The sequence below is a fragment of the Ctenopharyngodon idella genome, chromosome 19 (assembly GCF_019924925.1).
Source record: "Ctenopharyngodon idella isolate HZGC_01 chromosome 19, HZGC01, whole genome shotgun sequence".
Taxonomy (NCBI): Eukaryota; Metazoa; Chordata; class Actinopteri; order Cypriniformes; family Xenocyprididae; genus Ctenopharyngodon; species Ctenopharyngodon idella.
In genome coordinates, this window is record NC_067238.1 from 26,919,290 (window position 1) to 26,938,677 (window position 19,388).

At 37.3% G+C, this 19,388-nt stretch overlaps 1 protein-coding gene across 1 annotated transcript in view; it reads left to right on the top strand.

The window, feature by feature from the left end:
* Window positions 1-19,388, top strand: part of thsd7aa (thrombospondin, type I, domain containing 7Aa) — a 119,423-nt gene that overhangs the window by 41,490 nt on the left and 58,545 nt on the right. Inside the window, 3 exon segments of the mRNA XM_051873291.1 lie at window positions 5,391-6,336; window positions 12,257-12,505; window positions 16,488-16,669. Coding sequence (XP_051729251.1) covers window positions 5,391-6,336; window positions 12,257-12,505; window positions 16,488-16,669 — 1,377 coding nt within the window.

A 19,388-nucleotide genomic window follows, 5' to 3' on the forward strand; every position in this document is an offset into this window, starting at 1 on the left:
AAAAATGATTTTTTTTTTTTTTTTTTTATGGTACAACTTAATGTAGTCAGGTGCTTTAAAATAATCATATTTATGAAATATTTTATAATATAGTATATCTTTAAGTATATAATTTAAATGTATTATTATTATTATTATAATCTTGAATGGTTAGTTATCACATGGTGCACATTTTTTCTGCATAATCTTACAATATGTAAAAATGGTCTAACTTGTCTACAATCATAAGGAATTTTATGAGAAACATCCGGGACAAAATTGATACCTACAAGAAACAATGAGAATTCCATTATGTCTCCTGAGATATAAAAGAGCAACCTCTGAGCAATAAAAATGTTCCTCTGGGTCACTTTGTGACACAAAATAAATCCTTGAAGGAAGAATATGAGTTTGTGATTATTGCCGTTCAAATGTCTTCGCTCCTTGCTTTAGCATCACGTTAGCATGTGTCTGTTAGCAACATTGTAGTGACATCCCTGTGACTGACATTGTATCACTCTACAACCATAAAAATGCTCTATAACCAACTATCAATCAAGCAGGAAAAGGAAAACAGGCAAATCCAGAAGACTGTGTAAAGGGATTTGTGGCCAATAGAAGCTGCAGCAAGCTCTGGAAAAGCATCAGTGTGTCTACTGTGATCAAAAAAGAGATTCGATATGAATAAGAAAAAGGAATAAAAGATTATGTGACTCCTATGGTTGTCTCGGGTGTAGCAGATGTCTTGATATTGAATGTGTAGGTGAGTGTGTGAGCTGTTCATGATATTATTAGTTATCAGCACAACTTCAATATTTCTCTGTGGGTTGTAGATAAAACTGCCTGTCCTCATTCGACAGTGATTCTCACCGCTGACTAAGACTGAGTCTGATAAAAGTCTGCAGAGAGTTGTCTTTTTTCCCCTCTGACAGCAAATATCATGCAATTTAATGAAATAACATTATGGCTTTGTAATCTTGCAGATCTAAACAATAGTCAGCGGTTGAAACGTGTGACCTTTTCCCAGGCTTTTCCTGATTCTTCATCACGTGGGTGTCTGAAGCGTATGAATGCCGAGCATCTGCCCAGCAAGCTCCCATTTTCCAAAGCCTCTGTATCCAGCCAAGCTGGTATGGAGCAACGTTTCATGCTGTTTTACATTTCCCTGGTAAATGCCAGCTTTAGCCGGCGCACCTGGCACCACAGGAAGTACCAAATTGGGAATGGGGAGAGGATGCAAAAGAGAAATTATTTTACATACAAGCAGTTGCCCTTCCTCTTTCTTGTATTCTCCTCCAACTTCTCCTCAGACAGTTAACTACTGTACATAATCATATCTGTGAAAAACACATCTCTTAACCTTCAGCAGTCACTTGCTTCCATTGAACTAATGAAGGCCTTTGAGAATCTGTGTTTGATTAAAAAAGAAAAACCTAAATTAATTGTATAATGGATTTCTTTTTCACATGGGAGAATGTTTGTGGTAAATGTAATTGCTTTGAAAAAGCTTCCTTTGATTTATTACCCATCCAAAACTGATTCATTCAGGAATGAAACACGTCTTTATGAGTCAGTAACTAAATCATTCACTCAATCGATTCAGTCAAAAACACAGATTCATTTAAGAATGAAACATGTCTTTATGACTGAATTACTGAATCATTCACTCAACTGATTCAGTCAAAAATACAATTAATTCAGGAACTAAATATTTCTTCATGATTGATTCATTGCATCATTCATGAAACTGACTCATTTAGTTCATCCAGCACTGATTCATTCTGTAACGCTGCTAGTGAGATGTGCATTCATTGGCTTAGCTTGGAACTATCTTTATTGGCGGAGCAAAAACAAATGCAAGTAAAAAAAAAAAAAAAAATGGCAATATCTGTCTAAATTGTAAATTACTTCTTTATTGAATTTTTTTGAAAAAGCAATATCACACTCGTTTTTCTGGATCTCAGCATGGCTATAATTATCGGCGGCAGCTGATTTTCGGAACGACAACTCTCTTGCTCGTATGATATTAATTAATTCCCTTAATGAATTTTCAGAAATGTAACTGCGTTTAACAAAAAGCATCTGTGAACGCCAGTTCTTGTGCCATATTTGAGTATATGTGCGTATATTTGGACCGTGTTTGTGTGATAGCAGATAATAAACATCGGTGAGTGGCAGGTGTATGAACGGACAGGGAAATTGATGAGCTCTTTTACTGATGCCCTGCGGCTGTAAATCTAACAGCTGGAGCTGTGGCCTACAAACAAAGGAGTCTTATCTACCATAAACCTCTTTCCCTCTCACTCTTTTATCTTTTCAGCTTTTTGCCCATCTACTTTTCCTTTTCTCATTCCCACATCCCTGCCTTTTCCATCTCTTTTCATTAAATATACCACATCCACGGTAACCTTTACGGATGGAAATGAATTTGCCATCTTCTGTCGTTTCTAAAATTTGTGGGCATGACTCTATCATGCTTCTGTGATGTGCCGCCCAGCATGCCTGGTGTTTTGCTGTGCTTTCCCCTGGTGTCCCCTGGCCTGTAGATGACCACATCACCCTGTGACATGCTCATAAATTATTCTGAGCACCTGCAGCTGCAGGCGTTGTGAATGAAGAAGCTCTTGCCTGCTCTCTCTGGGGAGGTCCATTATGCCTCCTCTACAAACACTTGCAGTAGTTTGTGGGATAGTAGCTCTGGTTAAAGGAACACTCCAGGTTCAATACAACAGTACATTCTCAATCTACAGCATTTGTGTCATGATGTTAATTACTACAAAAATTAATTTGAACTTCTCCCTCATTTTCTCAAACTCAGGCAAAAATTGAGTTTACGCTTACCCTTTTTCCACCAGAATGGTTCACGTTCTGGAGCCAGAGCCTGTTCTCAGCCAGGCAAACTGGTGCCGGTTGTGAACCGGATGTGTGTCTCCATAAACTTGAGGAACGAGCAGTGATGTAATGCTGCTACGTGTTGTTTACCTTACTTTAACCAGCCTAAAATCAAAGCATGCGTGTCCCAGTGCTTGCGCTGTTTTTCTGTTCACAGTACCAGGAGTGATTCTAGCGTACCGGCAGCTTGCATAAACTCCCGGTACTCTCATCTGTCCTTTTTGGAAACTGAAACTGCTGATTCACTCGCTATCTCACACGCTGGGTTTCACAGTTTTATATATTTAGATATAAAGAGCACCGTAGTGCAATGTTATTTCATTGCTCAACAAAACTGCCATAGACAGCGACAGCATTTCTTTGCCCCCCACTAAAGTTTTTAGGGCTGGAGTTGAACCAATCTTTTCTGCCCGGAACCCCTTTTTCTGAAGTGGAAATGCGAGAACGTATTTTTTATTTTATTTTTTAAACCTTGGATGCATGTAAACCTATTGTAGGAGACTTTCAAACCAAAATTAGGAACCTTTAAAATAGCATAATAGGGTCACTTTAAGGAAAAGAGAGAGGTGGAAATTCTGTACATTTTTATTAATAATCCACATTATGATTCAAAGTTTAACTTCTACTTAACCCAGAATTTTCTTTACGATTGTATTTTGACTGTTAAATACAGATGTGTTCACTTATTTGGAATTTTAATCTTGCTTCTTGCTGTCAAAATCAAATTGCTCTTGATTTCCCCAGAAAATTGGAGTTTACAGTGGCTAACCATGTGACAAACTGCATGTGGAATAAGTCTGAAATTACTTACCGCTAGTATTCTATTAAATCAGAAGCTTGTATTTGGAAAGGCTGGTGGGAAAAAAGACCACATGTGAGTGCATGCAGCATATGAATATCTTTTTCTGGTGTCTGAGGTCATTCAGTTTGTGGTGGCTCCATCTGTTGTATTCGAAGCAGTTTCTTGTGGTCGGTATCGATCTGTATTGACCTGGTCATTGCGGTTGCAGCTGTAAGCTAATTCAGCCCGCTGCTTCTTCTGTTGACATTTACATCGCCCTGTCTCGTCTTTATCAAGTGAAGTCATAAAGAAGGGCTTCAAATGGCCTTCATTTCCCTGAAATAAATCATATAAGACAGGTACCAGAACATATATACATTGAAACACTGTAGTCAGAGAGAGTGAGTGCTTTAAAAAAAAAATTCTTTGTGAGAAGATCTCAGCTTTGCAATCAAATGAAATTACCTTGGGGATGGTTACAGAAGATCATGGAAATTAAAAATATGAAAACAGAGATGCAATATAACACTTTGTATATATTTTTTTATTCATATCCGTGACCTCAGCAACTGTCAAACTGAATTTCAGTTCATCTGTCAGCTTACTTTCATTTACTGTTTCAGACTGTGTACTTATGTTTCTATTGCTCTGTAGAGACTGAAAAAACTGGAAGATGTAGAGGAGATGAGGGGTTTAAGGCTGTTACTTTAAAAAAATATATATCACTACTGGACCAATTATTCATAGTTCACCCAAAAATGAAAATGTTTGAAGCAGAAGAAAGCCATAAAGGTTACTTATACAAGTGAGTAAATGATGAAAATAACAAAGATAAATTGTAATTTTTGGTTAAACTATCCTTTAAATATTCAGTTGCTATTCTATGCATCTATCCACTGTCCAACAAAATACCAGGACTAACAGTGGCAGATGTTTGAAGTTGTCAGATGTAGAATATTTTTTTTTAATTAAATTTGTCACAATTTTATATGAGCACTTGAATAGGCGGGAAAAAAGATTACTCTCACAGGTCACTGTAGTAATGTGGTATTAAAAATTTCAGTTATTTTTGGACAGAAAAAAATTAGCAAAAATTATACTTTGAGGCACTTATTACTACTTTAAGGTACTAATATACACCATTTATGGGTAGATAAAGTACAAAGTTGTCCCTTTTAGCTAAAGTAAAATTTCTGCACATATTATTTTTATTAATTTATTTTTTAATTTATAAATATTCTTTTTAATAACATTTTAATATTTCATGAAAAAAAATAAACATCATAATATATAATTTGCACATAACCTAATTCAAATTCATGAGCAAAACCAACATGACTGTGAAGCACCACTTTTTTTAAACAATGTTAACGGCTTCTTTCGTTCTTCTCCCTGTGACCTTCTCCACAAAGATGTCTCTGGCATGCTGTGAAATCCATCAGTAAAATCAGCTTGTCTTCACTACTGCACCTCCCTAGAGTGTTTTGAATTATAGTCCCTGGGAATACAGTATATTGATTCAGGCAATGGGCATTTGACTCATCCCACTCATGTCCTGTTTTAGCTCTATTTAATGTCTTAAGTGCATGTAGGCTGCAGACATTAATTATGACCTGCAAAGGAAGTGTAAGAGAATGCTATCAGGATATTGAACATGAGTGCAAATCAAAACTTTTATCTATTCAAGACTACTGACTAAATTATAAAGTTGTCTCTTTTGTCTTCATCTCTCTTTTAGGGCCGTGGGGTAGGTGCATGGGCAGCGAGTGTGGTCCGGGAGGAAGTCAAAGCAGAGCAGTATGGTGTGCCCACTCCGAGGGCTGGACCACGTTACAGACCAACTGCCAGCAGTCAGAGCGACCCAGCAACCAACAGAGCTGCTTCCGGGTGTGCGATTGGCACAAAGAGCTCTACGACTGGCAGCTAGGGGCCTGGAACCAATGTGTGCCGGTGTCTATGCGCAGTGCAGGCGTGCCAAGGCCAGCGGTATGCACTCGGGGCGAAGAGGGCATCCAGACGCGGGAAGTGGGCTGCGTGCACAAATCGGATGGCGTGCCTGCGGAAGATGCCATCTGCGAGTACTTTGAGCCCAAGCCACGGTTAGAGCAGGCCTGCCTTATCCCGTGCCCACGCGACTGTGTGGTATCCGAGTTCTCCCCATGGACGTCCTGCTCCAAGAGTTGTGGGATGGGCTTGCAGAACCGCTTGCGTTTGGTTCTTGCCCCGCCGCTTTTTGGCGGTTCGGCTTGCCCCAACCTCACAGAGTTCCGCACCTGCCAGCCAGGCCAATGTGAAGGCGAGGAAAGCCTGCACAGCCTGAGGGTGGGACCTTGGGGCCCTTGTACCATCACACCTATACGACAGTCAAGGGAAACCAAAGAAGCCCGAGAGCCGAAACGAGAACGGAAAGCAAAACGGGACCGGCAAGCCAGGCAGCAGCGCCAGGGCAAGCGACGCAAGAACAAAGAGAAAAAGGAGTTAAAGGAAAACAAAGGAGAACGTGTGAGGGACAGGGTGAGGGAGAAGGGGAAGATGAGGGACCCTGAGACCCGAGAGCTCATCAAAAAGAAGAGGACGAGGAATCGTCAGAACCGCCAGGGGTTGAAGTTCTGGGACCTGCAGGTGGGATATCAGACCCGGGAGGTGACGTGTGTGCACCGAAGCGGAAGCACAGCCGAGCTCAGGTCAGCCTCTTATTCTTCACCTCTTGTCTTCATGCACAGTTTGGTTATGAAATTGTCATTCTTTTAGAGGCTTCATTCTGTGCAGGGAATTTGTTTAGGTTTGCTAATTTGCAGCGTAGTAGGAGCTATTGCAATCAACATTTTTTTCAGTTGTTTTTAAATTAAATGGCAGTTAGGTATTAACAAGATCTAAGGCTGGGTAACAATACAGCCTTTTCAGTTCAATTACAATTCACAAGCTCTTAATGCATTTCGATTTTATTTAGTTCCAATTCATTTGGGTATATTTTAGCTACAGTGTTAATTTTGCTTATGTATAAAAGAAATTCTCTCAATTAATGCTAAGATGTACACGAAACTTGTTAATTTGATTATACTTACGAAAATCTTAAATGAAATATGGATGATAAAATTAGTCTTTTTTTATTTAGAAAAATATGTACACTACTGTTTATTTCTGTGATGACAACTGAATTTTCAGCATCGTTACTCCAGTCTTCAGTGTCACATGATTCTTCCGAAATCATTCTAATATGCTGATTTGGTGCTCAAGTAATATTTTTTTTTCAATTATAATTAATGTTGAAAACAGGAATCTTTGATAAATATAGTTCAAAAGAAATATTTTTTTGTAACATTATAAATGTCTTCACTGTCACTTTTGACCAGTTTAATGTGTCCTTGCAGAAAGTATGGAAGCTTGTTTTCGCCATGAAATACAAAATAAAACAGGTAATTGCGACTTTATCTCACAATTCTGATGTAAACACACAATTGCAAGTTATAAAGTCAGAATTGCATGATATAAACTCGCAATTACGAAAAAAAAAATCTCAGTTTATATCTCACAATTCTGACTTTTTTCTCATAATTGTGGAATATAAACTCGCAATTGCATGTTATAAAGTCAGAATTGCGAGTGTATATTTTGCAATTTTGAGTTTATAAGAAGCAATTGCGAGTTTATATCATGCTATTCTGACTTTATAACTCGCAATTGTGAGTTTAAATCTTGCAATTCTGAGAAAAAAAAAGCCAGAATTGTGAGATAAAAAGACGCAATTACCAGTTTTTTTTTATTCAGTGGCGGAAACAAGCTTTCATAAGAAAATATAAAATTTAAAAAAAAAAAAATCTTAATGCCCCCAAACTTTTGAACGGTAGTGTTTAAAAAATAGATCTATTATTAAATGAAGTGCAGTGGGATCCTTTAAATGAAGGTTGTGATTAATAAGAAAATCAATATTTTTACTCAGCCATAACAGAAATATATTAACACAGGGAAGAGAACATGCGATCATCAAGTTGTTATTGTTTTTTTAAGGGAGAACATAAGTACAGACTCACTGACCTTATTAACTTGGTGATATGTCATCACTGCCTCTTTTCCACCTCCAGTGTTTCTCTCCTCATTGTGTAAAAGCTGGTCAGTCTTCTGTTCCTGTGCGTGTGAGAAAGTATGAGAAAGCAGAGAGGCGATACTAATGTCTTGTTTTAGACCACAGGGATATGGCAAGCCCGCATTCACCAACACATACTTTGCTCTTTTACACACACATACACACAAGGCAAAAGTACAAACAGACTTCATTCAAAGTGCAAGACACCACAGCACATGTGTACTTAATTTTTAACACATGCTTTCAAGTTGTTTGTTGATATCTCCACATTCCAGCTTTAGCTAGTTAACAAGGTGCTTCACAGAAAGACATGTAGTAACTTAAAGATCCTGAGGGCTATTAATATTAACTTACTTGTGCCATGTTTCTAAATGTATTCCTTGCTTTTATCTATTTATGTATGTTACACCCAATGCGCTGCATGCCAACAATCTGAACTGTAACGCTTATTTAATCTGCTCCCTATGTTATTATTCCCTCTCTGTTGGGGTTTGTGGAGTATGATAACTGGAATTTTAAACAGTTCTTGCAATGAAGTTTCCCTCGAGGAAGTTTCAGAGAGTCTGTCAGTAATAGACTAACTAGAGAGAGAAATCTCATTTATGGAGCATCCCTGTCATGTCAATATGATGACCCAAGCCCATTGCCTTCCCATCATTCCATCACCCTAGAACTAACAGCCTGCCTGGAATGTAATTGCATCATTCGAAACCAAAGATTTAATGGTCATTTTCCTTCAGAAATGTCCCTCATCATTTTCCTATCAATTTTAAGCAATACAAGTAAGTGGTTTTATGCAACCTATTATATGATCTTTTTGCGGCAAGTGGTTTCCATTACGTTTTTCACAGCCTGTCGTTGAGAATGTTTTATTGAAGTTTCATTTGATTCCGAAAGCTCACATATCTCCAATGTATGTCCTCATTCTGTCTCACATGGCAAACTTTCAATCTGCTTTAGTTGAAGAGGTATTGTCAAGTGATATCACTACAAGCAACTTTAGACTTTCAGAGTGAATTCAGCAAAGCAACATGTCCGTCAACACCCTCTTTGATTGTGTTATGTGAACAGGCTTTCAGAGGCAAAAAAATTCTGTGTCATGCTTTCGTTAGGTTCCCCTGCTAGAGTCAGAATGGGGACGTGTCATATCTGCCTGTATTTGTTGGTATATGGGATTAGCGCAGGAAGATGGGAGAGAGATGCACACTGTCCCAGGCAGATCAGTACATTAGAGCTACTCATTGACTTCACAGATGGCTGAAATCCCCAAAGAGGCTTAGCTGATTCTGATGACCGCATTAATGCAGCGTCCTGCCTCGGATCAAATGTATGGAAAGGCAAGGTCAGGAACAAGAAAAGCAAAATCAGATATCATACCGTGGCAAATGTCCGTTAACCATAATTATTAGTTACTTCATTAGGCTCTTAATTTTTGCTCTAGGAAAATATAGATTTTATTTTATTTTACTTTTTTATTTTATTTTATTTTATTTTATTTTATTTTATTTTATTTTATTTTATTTTATTTATTTATTTATTTATTTTTTCATGGGCACAGTGTCATTTCCATCACATGCCAGACTGTGGTGGAAATGATGGTGTTGGAAATGACGTTTTACAAGTGTTGTATATACCCTAAATGCACACAATTAAATGTTATTTCACATTTTTTGCACAATTTGAAAACAAACTCAATTGGAAATAACACAATGTAACTTTTGATTAAAATAATAATAATAAATAATAATAATATATCATAATATGTGTAAAAGGTATACATAAAATATGTAAATCATTTTCACACATTAAATATTGAAATTGTTTATTTCACTTTGTTTCTTTGTAATTGGTATTTATTTTATTTGTTATTATTTGTTAAATTATTTTAATATTGCTGACGGATTTTCATATTTTAAGTTTGAAAATGTGTCTGGAATAATGTAAAACAATAGAATAAATACATAAATTTTAAAAAGTAAGAAAAATGGTAACACTTTACAATAAGATTCCATTAGTTAAGTTATCTTAATTCATTAACTAACTTAAAATAGCATCTTATATATATATATATATATATATATATATATTTATTTATTTATTTATTTTTATTTTTTTTTACAGTATTTATTCATCTTTGTTAGTCTTACTGTAGTTATTGAAAATACAACTGGTAATTTTTAGTTCGTGTTAGATAAATGTTGAAATAATTTTTAATAGTTTTATTTTCAATTATGATTATGAAAAAAAACTATGAAAACATGCATAACTTTACAGCCGTTTTCTTTTTCTTTTTTTAAATGAATTTTAACTAAGATTAATAAATGCTTTAGAAGTATTTCATTGTTAGTTTTTGCTACCTAATGTTTTTAACAAATGGAACCTTATTGTAAAGGTATTAAAAAAAAAAAAAATTAAGGCATTGTAAATTGTTTCCAAAACAATTTTAATATGACCTTCATTTATAACAAAAAGAAAGTGCCAAGATAAAATATCTTCATTTTAATAAACATCAACCCACAAAACAAAAGTGCACAATGTTGATAAAACACTCTGTGGCAATAAAATAAATATAAGCTTAAAGGTGTTGTTTAGTTTAGTTTATGTACATTAATGGCCTCTGCCTGGTTTTAATTCAACAGCCTTTGACACCAACAACGTGATCTGTGAACCAACCAAGCCTCTGATTTCTTCATCTGACTGATTAAGACAAATGAGATCTTGCTTACATGTCTTGTAGAAGCTCTAGTGAGGGCCACAGTCTCAATCATAACAACCCCCAAAGCCAAGCCGTCTCATGCTTTTGATGCCTCTTAATTAAAATTCACTGAAGTCATAGTTTGATACATATCTAAATTGAATCACAATCTGTTGTGACTGCAGTGAAATAGAAATTAAAGGACATGGATGAGGAAAACTCCTGGTGAGATGCTGGGTCAGAGTGTAAGTAGCATTAAGATTATTATCTTTATGACATTTTGCATATATCTATTTGATTTACAGTAATTGGATGGGATTGATTAAATGCAGCTTGGTTAGGCTTGAGACTATAATTTTTCTTTATTTAAAGATAACGACATAATTGGCATCCTCCTTATCCAAGATTAGTCTTGAAGTCTCAAATGTCTGTTTTGTCTTATGCTAATGCGACAACAACGCATTAACAGTTAAAAAAGTGACGTTAAAGCAGTCTCTATTTGACCCTAAGAATCACCCGTAGCTCAAGCCAGGGTTGCCAGGTCCGCGGTTTTTCCTTAAACCGAACATGTAGCGTGCCTCCCATCCAATAATCGCAAAGAGCTTTGTGCTTTACTTCTGATAAGAAACAAAGTTTCAACTTTCCAATTATGTCCGTTTTATCACGAAATTCAAACAATAAACTGCATATTGATGACCTTAAATATGACGTGACAGATCGCTGTAACGCCTCAGTTCAAGCAGTAGCAAGGAGCGCCTTTATTTTTTTTCCCCACTTTAATACAAGTTATAGCATGAGAAAACATGCACGAACATCAAAAGGTATGTTGAAAAATATAGTACAACTTACTGAAATGTATCATGTCACATGCAATCGCTCAATCAATGTTTCAACCACGGAAAACATCAGCAAAACAACTTGAGAACAATATTAAAGCTGCTGTCTGTAACTTCTTTTGTTTAAAATTTACAAAAAAATTATACAATGAGCATGTACATCATGAATCCATGTTCCAAACCGTGTTTTTGTCTTATCCTGAATCACTACGGTACACCTATAATAAGTGTTTATATTCGGACTATTTTAGACTGGGTCGGGTCGGCATCGCTGCGGAGTAGCACAGTACCTGCGTAACTAGTCATAGATATAAACAGAGAGAAGTAGCCCCGGCTACAATGTTCTTCCGCAAGACGTATGCAGTTCTGTTTATTAACCGCTAGAGCGCCAAACGTTACGGAGTGGAGTTTACCTCAGGCAAGTTGAGAATCCAATTTTCACAGTTTGTTAATTATAAAAACAATAGAAATGAGTCTATTTACTGTTAATCATAGTATGTTTCAATAATGAAGACAAGTATTTATGAAAACTACCTTATGTGTTTCAGTTTCAAAACATTTCAGTTTTCATTTGAGTGTAATTATTATATCAGAAAATAAAGGCAGTTGAATATAATAGTTGGGCTCTGTTGTTAATTTTTAACCTCTATTGTTATAGCAATGTACCAAATGACAGGGTCCCCTGTATATGTATAGTCACAGCATTTGTTGGGAGAGTTTTTTTTTTTTCTTTGCTTTTTTCCCTTAAGAAAATCAAACTATCGGTTTCGGCAGATGTCATTCTGAATAATCGGCTATATTGGTACCAGCAGAGGAATTTAGGAACCTATTGGTGCATCTCTACAAATAATAGTATCTCTTTCCTCTGGTGTTTAGGATTAACTTGATGTTAAATACATTCATCTTTCAGATGTCATGAAAGTGCAGCTTAGTTTTATTAAATGTTGGATTCTTGAATCAATAACAGACTTTATTCTGTGTCCTTACAGCCAGTGTATCCAGCAGACTCTTCCTGTGACATATCAAGCCTGTGTCATCCCTAAGGACTGTGAAGTGACTGAGTGGTCGGACTGGTCTGCCTGTTCAAAGGAGTGCTATGATCTGAATGGGCGTAAGGGACAGCGGACACGTACGCGTCAGGTGCAGCAGTTCCCGGTGGGCGGAGGGGCCGAGTGCACTGAGCTGGAGGAGAGTGAGCCGTGTTCACCTCAAGGAGAAGGAATCCCGCCATGTGTAGTGTAAGTGCTGCATCCATTCTGCTTCAGTGCTTGGATCTTGAAATTTATATTAGATCTAATATCTAAAATTATGCATTTACTGTCAATAACACTTAGAAGAAAAGGTTCTATATAGAACCTTATAAGGTTCTGTCAAACGCTTCATATATGGAACATTTTAGGGCTTCCCATCATTAAGGGGATCATTATATGTGTTTAGTTTTAATTCATTTAGTTTTAATTCATTTTTTTTTATTCTGATTGAATTTTATGAATTAAATTATACAGCTCATAAACATACTTTGCATAGAACCCCTTTTATAACCTTTTATTTTTCTAAGAGTCCTTTAAATCTGGCATGATGTGTCTAAAAGTTACACGTGTTAACTGAATAACTTAAAAGTTTAACTTAAAAAAGTTAACAAAGTGTGAATGAGATTTGGGTGCTCTGGCGAATTTGTAAATAAGATGTTTTGGATTAATGCTATGATGACTTGGCCTGATGTTAACAGAATCTCCCTGTATGGACATCATCTGTTGATAGCTTTTTGTGTAGCATGAATATGTTAAAACACAGATGGAGTGAAGAGGGAAGTGAGAGTGGGGGTGAGGGTCCTGCTGGGGAAGATGGAGAGATGGTAGCAGGTTGGTGGTTTGGCACAGCGCCACCCTGGAGGAGGTGAGCTGATGAATAGTGAAAGTCTGAGAGGACAGACCACACGCTGTCTAATCTGATCTCCCCCACAGATGGGCCGGTCCATTTCCCATCACTCATCACCTCACTGCACTGGATCTCACCAGAGCGGAGCTGTATTTGATGGAGGTGAATGGTGCTCCTGTAGCTCTGACCCAGGGTGCGCCCTCCGTGCCTCTCACCAAACCCCACATGTGCTCTCACTGCTGTCACTGAGAATCCTTTACAGCAGGGGTTTATGAGCAGACGTCCCCCCAGAGTGAGATTCAGGTGGCCAAGAATGGCTTGTAACTATTAAAATTTAATATTCACCCACTGTTAAGCATCTCGTAAATCTCTTAAAGGGATAGTTCATTCTGTATCATTTACTCGCTTTCATGTTGTTCTGTGTGATTTAGTGTTGGGAATGCTGTAGTAAAATTGTCATGTTGCTCCATTAAAGTCAAACTACTATTTTGGAAAAAAATTTTTTGCTAAATATGTACAACTCTGGAAGAAAAAAAAAAAAAAAAAAAAAGACACCACTGCAAAATGAACAGTTTCTCAGGATTTACTATTTATATGTATGTGTTTGGGTATAATGAAATTTTTATTCTGTAAACTGCTGACAACATTTCTTCCAAATTTCAAATAAAAATGTTGTCATTAAGAGCATTTACAATCACTGGCCACTTTATAAGCTGCACCTGTTCAACTGCTCATTAACGCAAATGTCTAATCCGCCAATCACATGACAGAAACTAAGTGCATTTAGGCATGTAGACATGGTCAAGATCTGCTGAAGTTCAAACTGAGCATCAAAATGGGGAAAAAATGTGATTTAAGTGACTTTGAATGTGGTTGTTAGTGCCAGACGGGCTGGTCTGAGTATTTCAGAAACTGCTGATCTACTGGGATTTCCACACACACCCATCTCTAGGGTTTACAGAGAATGGTCTGAAGAAGAGAAAACATCCAGTGAGCAGTAGTTCTGTGGGTGAAAATGCCATGTTGATGCCAGAGGTCAGAGGAGAATGGCCAGACTGGTTCAAGCTGATAAAAAGGCAACAGTAACTCAAATGACCACTTGTATACCTGAGTATTGTTGCTGACTATCTCCATCTCTTTATGACCACAGTGTACCCATCTTCTGATGACTACTTCCAGCAGGATAGCGCATCATGTCACAAAGCTCAAATCATCTCAAACTGGTTTCTTGAACATGACAGTGAGTTCACTATACTCAATTGGCCTCCACAGTCAACCGATCTCAATCCAAAAGAGCACCTTTGGGATGTGTGGAATGGGAGGTTAATATCATGGATGTGCAGCCAACAAATCTGCAGCAACTGTGTGAATCTATCATGTCAGTATGAACCAAAATCTCTGAGGAATGTTTCCAGCACCTTGTTGAATCTATGCCACAGAGAGTTAAGGTACTTCTGAAGGCTGTACTAGCAAGGTGCACCTAATAAAATGGCCGGTGAGTGTATCTGCAGAAAATTACAACTGGTCAAAATAACAAAAAAGATGCCATGTTTTCAGACCTCGAATATTGAAAATAATAAAAAAGGAGGAGATTTTTTTTACACATTTTAACACAATACAAATGTTTTTACTTAGGAGGAGTGCAGAAATCAATATTTGGTGGAATAACACATTTCCAATATAAACTCCAATAAATATATTTATTTATTTACTTTTTTTTGCTGCTGGTGCATTATCATTTGGTATGCAAGGTATTACTCATTCAAGGATACTAAAAGAGAATCCTAAAAAAGAAACCTTTCTCATTTTGCACATTATATGTAGCTCAAGTACATTGCATAAATGGAAAGCGAGGCCCTCAACACAAAATATTGAATGCAATCTTGTCAGAAGCACACTCAAATTCACACTGACTCACAGCTCATGAATATGGAGCTCTGCATTTGTGAGGTCAAATAGACCTCATTTTAAATCTGGGAAAAAAGGTTGAGAGCCATTACCATGGAAAGTCAGCAGGGATTCTCTATTGGTTTTAAAATCCGACTCATTGTATTCAAAAACTGAAATAAATTTTTCATATTCTTTCATTTACACTACAGAAGCAAAGAAAGGGACCATTTACTTCTTAGTCTAGAGTGCATGTTCATGGTCAAGAAATGTTCAAAAAATGCTTTCCTTTCCTTTTATACTCTACTTATTTAAACTCTACTGAAAGCTGGAAGCAGGACATGTTATACTGAAGGTCACTGGACATTTAAACACACCGGCACACAAATGCGCACACGCACACAACCAGCCCTTCTCCCCCAAGCGTGGCCTCAGGCTTTCGATCATTGAAACACATGTGGAAAGGAAATGGTGATCAAACACCAACAGTAGAGAGGAAGTTCTTTCCTTTTTAGCCAGTGCACACTGTTAACACTAAACTAGATCCTTACTTATTCATATAATTTAATTATGTGAAGGGAGATATTTATATACAATCTTCCCTCCCACTTGCAGCAACATCTCTTCTCATCTTCATCTCTGTTTACTGGCGAGAGGGCGGGACAACCTGTCACTCATTTGAGATGGCATCATCACAGCAATAGCAAACCACAACAATCAATTCAATTCCCAATAGACAAAATCAAGTCCTGCCCTACATTTTTTCTGGTTTCATTTGGATGCACATCACAATAAGGATGAAAAGACTATCACAACTTTCGTTTCATGCCAACTTTAAGAAGCAACCCATGCCATGGACCAGCATTCAAAACGCAGCAAATGCTTTTCTACATTCAATATAGAAGTTTATTTTTATAATGTACCGGTCTGCTTTGCTCTCTGATAATCTAATGAAAGCCAGTATCCACATGCGCTCATGAATGATGATATTTAAAAATGTATGTCTCATCAGGACAGGAAAAATTTAATGAAACATTCAAATGATATAGTTAGTACTGAGTGTGTCATTCTTTTTTAAAATGTTTTTTCTCTAATGTTGCAACATTTCCATCCGTAGCTCGGCTTTTGATGCTGTTTTGCTGGTGTTCTTTTGCTAACATGATAAATCAAAAAGCAGCAGCCAAGCCATCAAACTCAATGAAGCTCAATAAAGCCATGACCTTAGTGCACATCCTGACTGACATGGCTTCTGATTGGTCTATTTAAAATCATCTGTATTTATAACTCCAAAGGACAGACCAAAGTACAGTTTATTTTTGTGTGAGGAAAAAAAAAGAATAAACACCAGCTTCTCTCTGTTTCGCAATCTCTAGCCGTCAGAGGATAAATTAAGGAAACATTAAATACTCATCAGCACACGTCTGTTAACCAAATTTCCTTCCTCTCTTGCCGCAGGTATAATTGGAGAACCACTGAGTGGAGCGACTGCAGGGTGGACGTGCTCCTCAGCCAACAGGACCGTCGCCGGAGCAACCAGACAGGGCTCTGTGGAGGCGGGGTTCAAACCAGAGAGGTCTACTGCGTTCAAGCCCCCACCGAAACCTCATCTAACCTCAGCTCCCTCAAGAACAAAGACGGTAACAAAACTAGCAAATTCAGTGTCTTAACACTTTGCCTGTGATTAATGCACATGCTGAATCAATTATATGTCCCAAACCCATTCTGATCTCTCTGCCCATTCAATAATTCTTAATTGACCTCCATGCCAGTAAAGAAAAAAATAATGCAAACAAAGAGCAATTATATATGTGCGGGAAGTTGCTTAAAGGGATAGTTCACACCAAAATGAAAATTATCCTATGATTTACTCACCCTCAAGCCATCCTAGATAGTCATATACACCTAGGATGGCTTGAGGGTGAGTTAATCATGGGATAACTTTTTATTTTTGGGTGAACTATCCCTTTAAATCAGGGGTTTTCACAATTTTGCAGAGGATTCCCAAATATGATGATTCCTTGATGATATTATGATGGATCCTATCTTAAAATATGATGTATCCTGTCTTAATGCGATCATCTGTGTAAATAACAATAATAGAAAATAATTTATCTGCAGTGTTTTAGAGTTCAGCAGGTAGAATGACCTGCAACTTATGTTGTATGGATTTATATGGCTCTAGATGCCATCTATTTTAAGAATAATTTTTAAAATCAAAACGTATGAAGGTAGACACACCTCCACATAGACTTCATAGCTTTAGCCTGCAGTTGGTTCACTCTCAGACATGTCTCCAAAACTATACTGTAATTACTGGAACCACAGATGGTATCTTGTTAGCATTTATTGATTTAAGATTACTAACATGAATGATGTTATGTTTGGTAAAATCACCTTCCTGTTTTTGGCTCAGGTCACCACAGCCCATGTAAAGACTTGCGCCTGTAAGCGAGCTGTTAGACAAAGATCAGTTGATGTTTGCACTGTGGTACAACTCAAGCCAACATATAATTGGATTGCTTTTTAAAGGCTGAAATTAGATCACCAGGGGGAAATTAAGGAATAAAGAAGGCAGAGCCGTACAAATTAATGAGGCAGCTACTGTGGAATTTAAATGCTAATGCCATCACAGACATACACACAGGTGCAGATACACCCAAACACAGATTCCCTCTAGAGCAATATGACAGAAACAGAGAGGTGCCAGCACCTCATGCCATGCGCCAATGCTGGTGCCGGGCTTGTGCTCACTCTCGGACTGACACAGAAACTCCCCTGCCATCTGCTCTGAGAGCTGAACCACCGACCTCTCAGGGAACTTATTCAAATGTCCACAGCTGTCCTCAAGCAGGCATTGGCTGGTATGGCTTGGTCACACTACAGACAGGAAAACAAAGCACACACAAAGCAGCTTGCCTTTTGAAATTAGACATTTAAATCTGGGCTAAAACTAAAAATGGTGTATTTAACAGTTAAGCCCTGATTTTACTAAAGTTTTCATGTTTAAACTCGGAAAAAAATGTTTAAGTTATTTAATAATATGGTCTATTAAAAGGTTAGTTCACCCAAAAATGAAAATTCTGTCATTAATTACTCACCCTCATGTCATTCCACACCCATAAGACTTCGAAACACAGATATTTTTGATCAAATCTGATGGCTCAGTGAGGCCTCTATTGCCAGCAAGATAATTAACACTTTCAGATGCCCAGAAAGTTACTAAAGGCATATTTAAAACAGTTCATGTGACTACAACCTTCAACCTTAATGTTATGAATCGACAAGAATACGAAACGACTTTATTCAACAATATCTAGTTCAAAATCACTGCTTCATTAAGCTTCGAAGCTTTACGAATGTTTTGTTTCGAATCAGTGGTGACTTTCATGCTCCGAACCACTGATTCAAAACAAAAGATTTGTAAAGCTTCGAAGCTTCATGAAGCTCCCCATCAGTAATTCAGAAGTATTTCCACATCCCTGAGGCTGACGAGTATGAGTACAAGTACATGAGCTTGGTATCGGGCCCGATACTGATATTGGTATCGGTATCGGTGCATCCCTAATTATTATCAATGTTGAAAACAGTTGTGCAGCTTAATATTTCACTAATTGATTCACTAATGATGAATTTAATACATCCTTGCTGAATAAAAGTATTAATTATTTATTTATTTATTTATTTTTTGTTGTTGTTTAAATCTTACTGACCCCAAACTTTAGAAGTGTATACATATACATAAAATGTAATATTATGTATTACATATTAATATAAATCACCGCATTGAAAATATTTAGTGAGAGCAGCAAGTAAACCACATATACCGCTAAATATTACGACATGCAAAAGTATCTTTTAAATATGGGTCTATTAACATATTCACACCTGTGGCTATTTACTCATTTACTTTCATTTTCGCACTTGAGGCTATTTGCTCATTTTTTTCAGAAAGTGCTCAAGCAATTCGTTAGATTGCACAAGCAAATTTATATCTTTTGTTGTGGATCTTTGTGAATCAGAATCTTTGTGTCCAGTCCTCCTGCCTGTGAGGAAGTTTTGCCAGACAGTTCTGGAATCCCATCCATAATGTAGCCTTAAGAGAGGCACATGGCACTGACTGCAGCTTCCTGCTGAGGGAGGTGACAGGCCTGGCACGCTGACGAGTCACGCGGTGACAGATGGAAGAACTGTGTGAGAGAAAGAAAAGGAACAGTGCAAGAACATCTGCCCTGCCTCTCACACACACTTTCACACATACACAAAACCATTACACACACATACACTCCTCAAGCTTTTCCGTACATTGGCCAACTCTGTTTTACCCATCATCCTTCTCAGCAAATACTGATATATGCA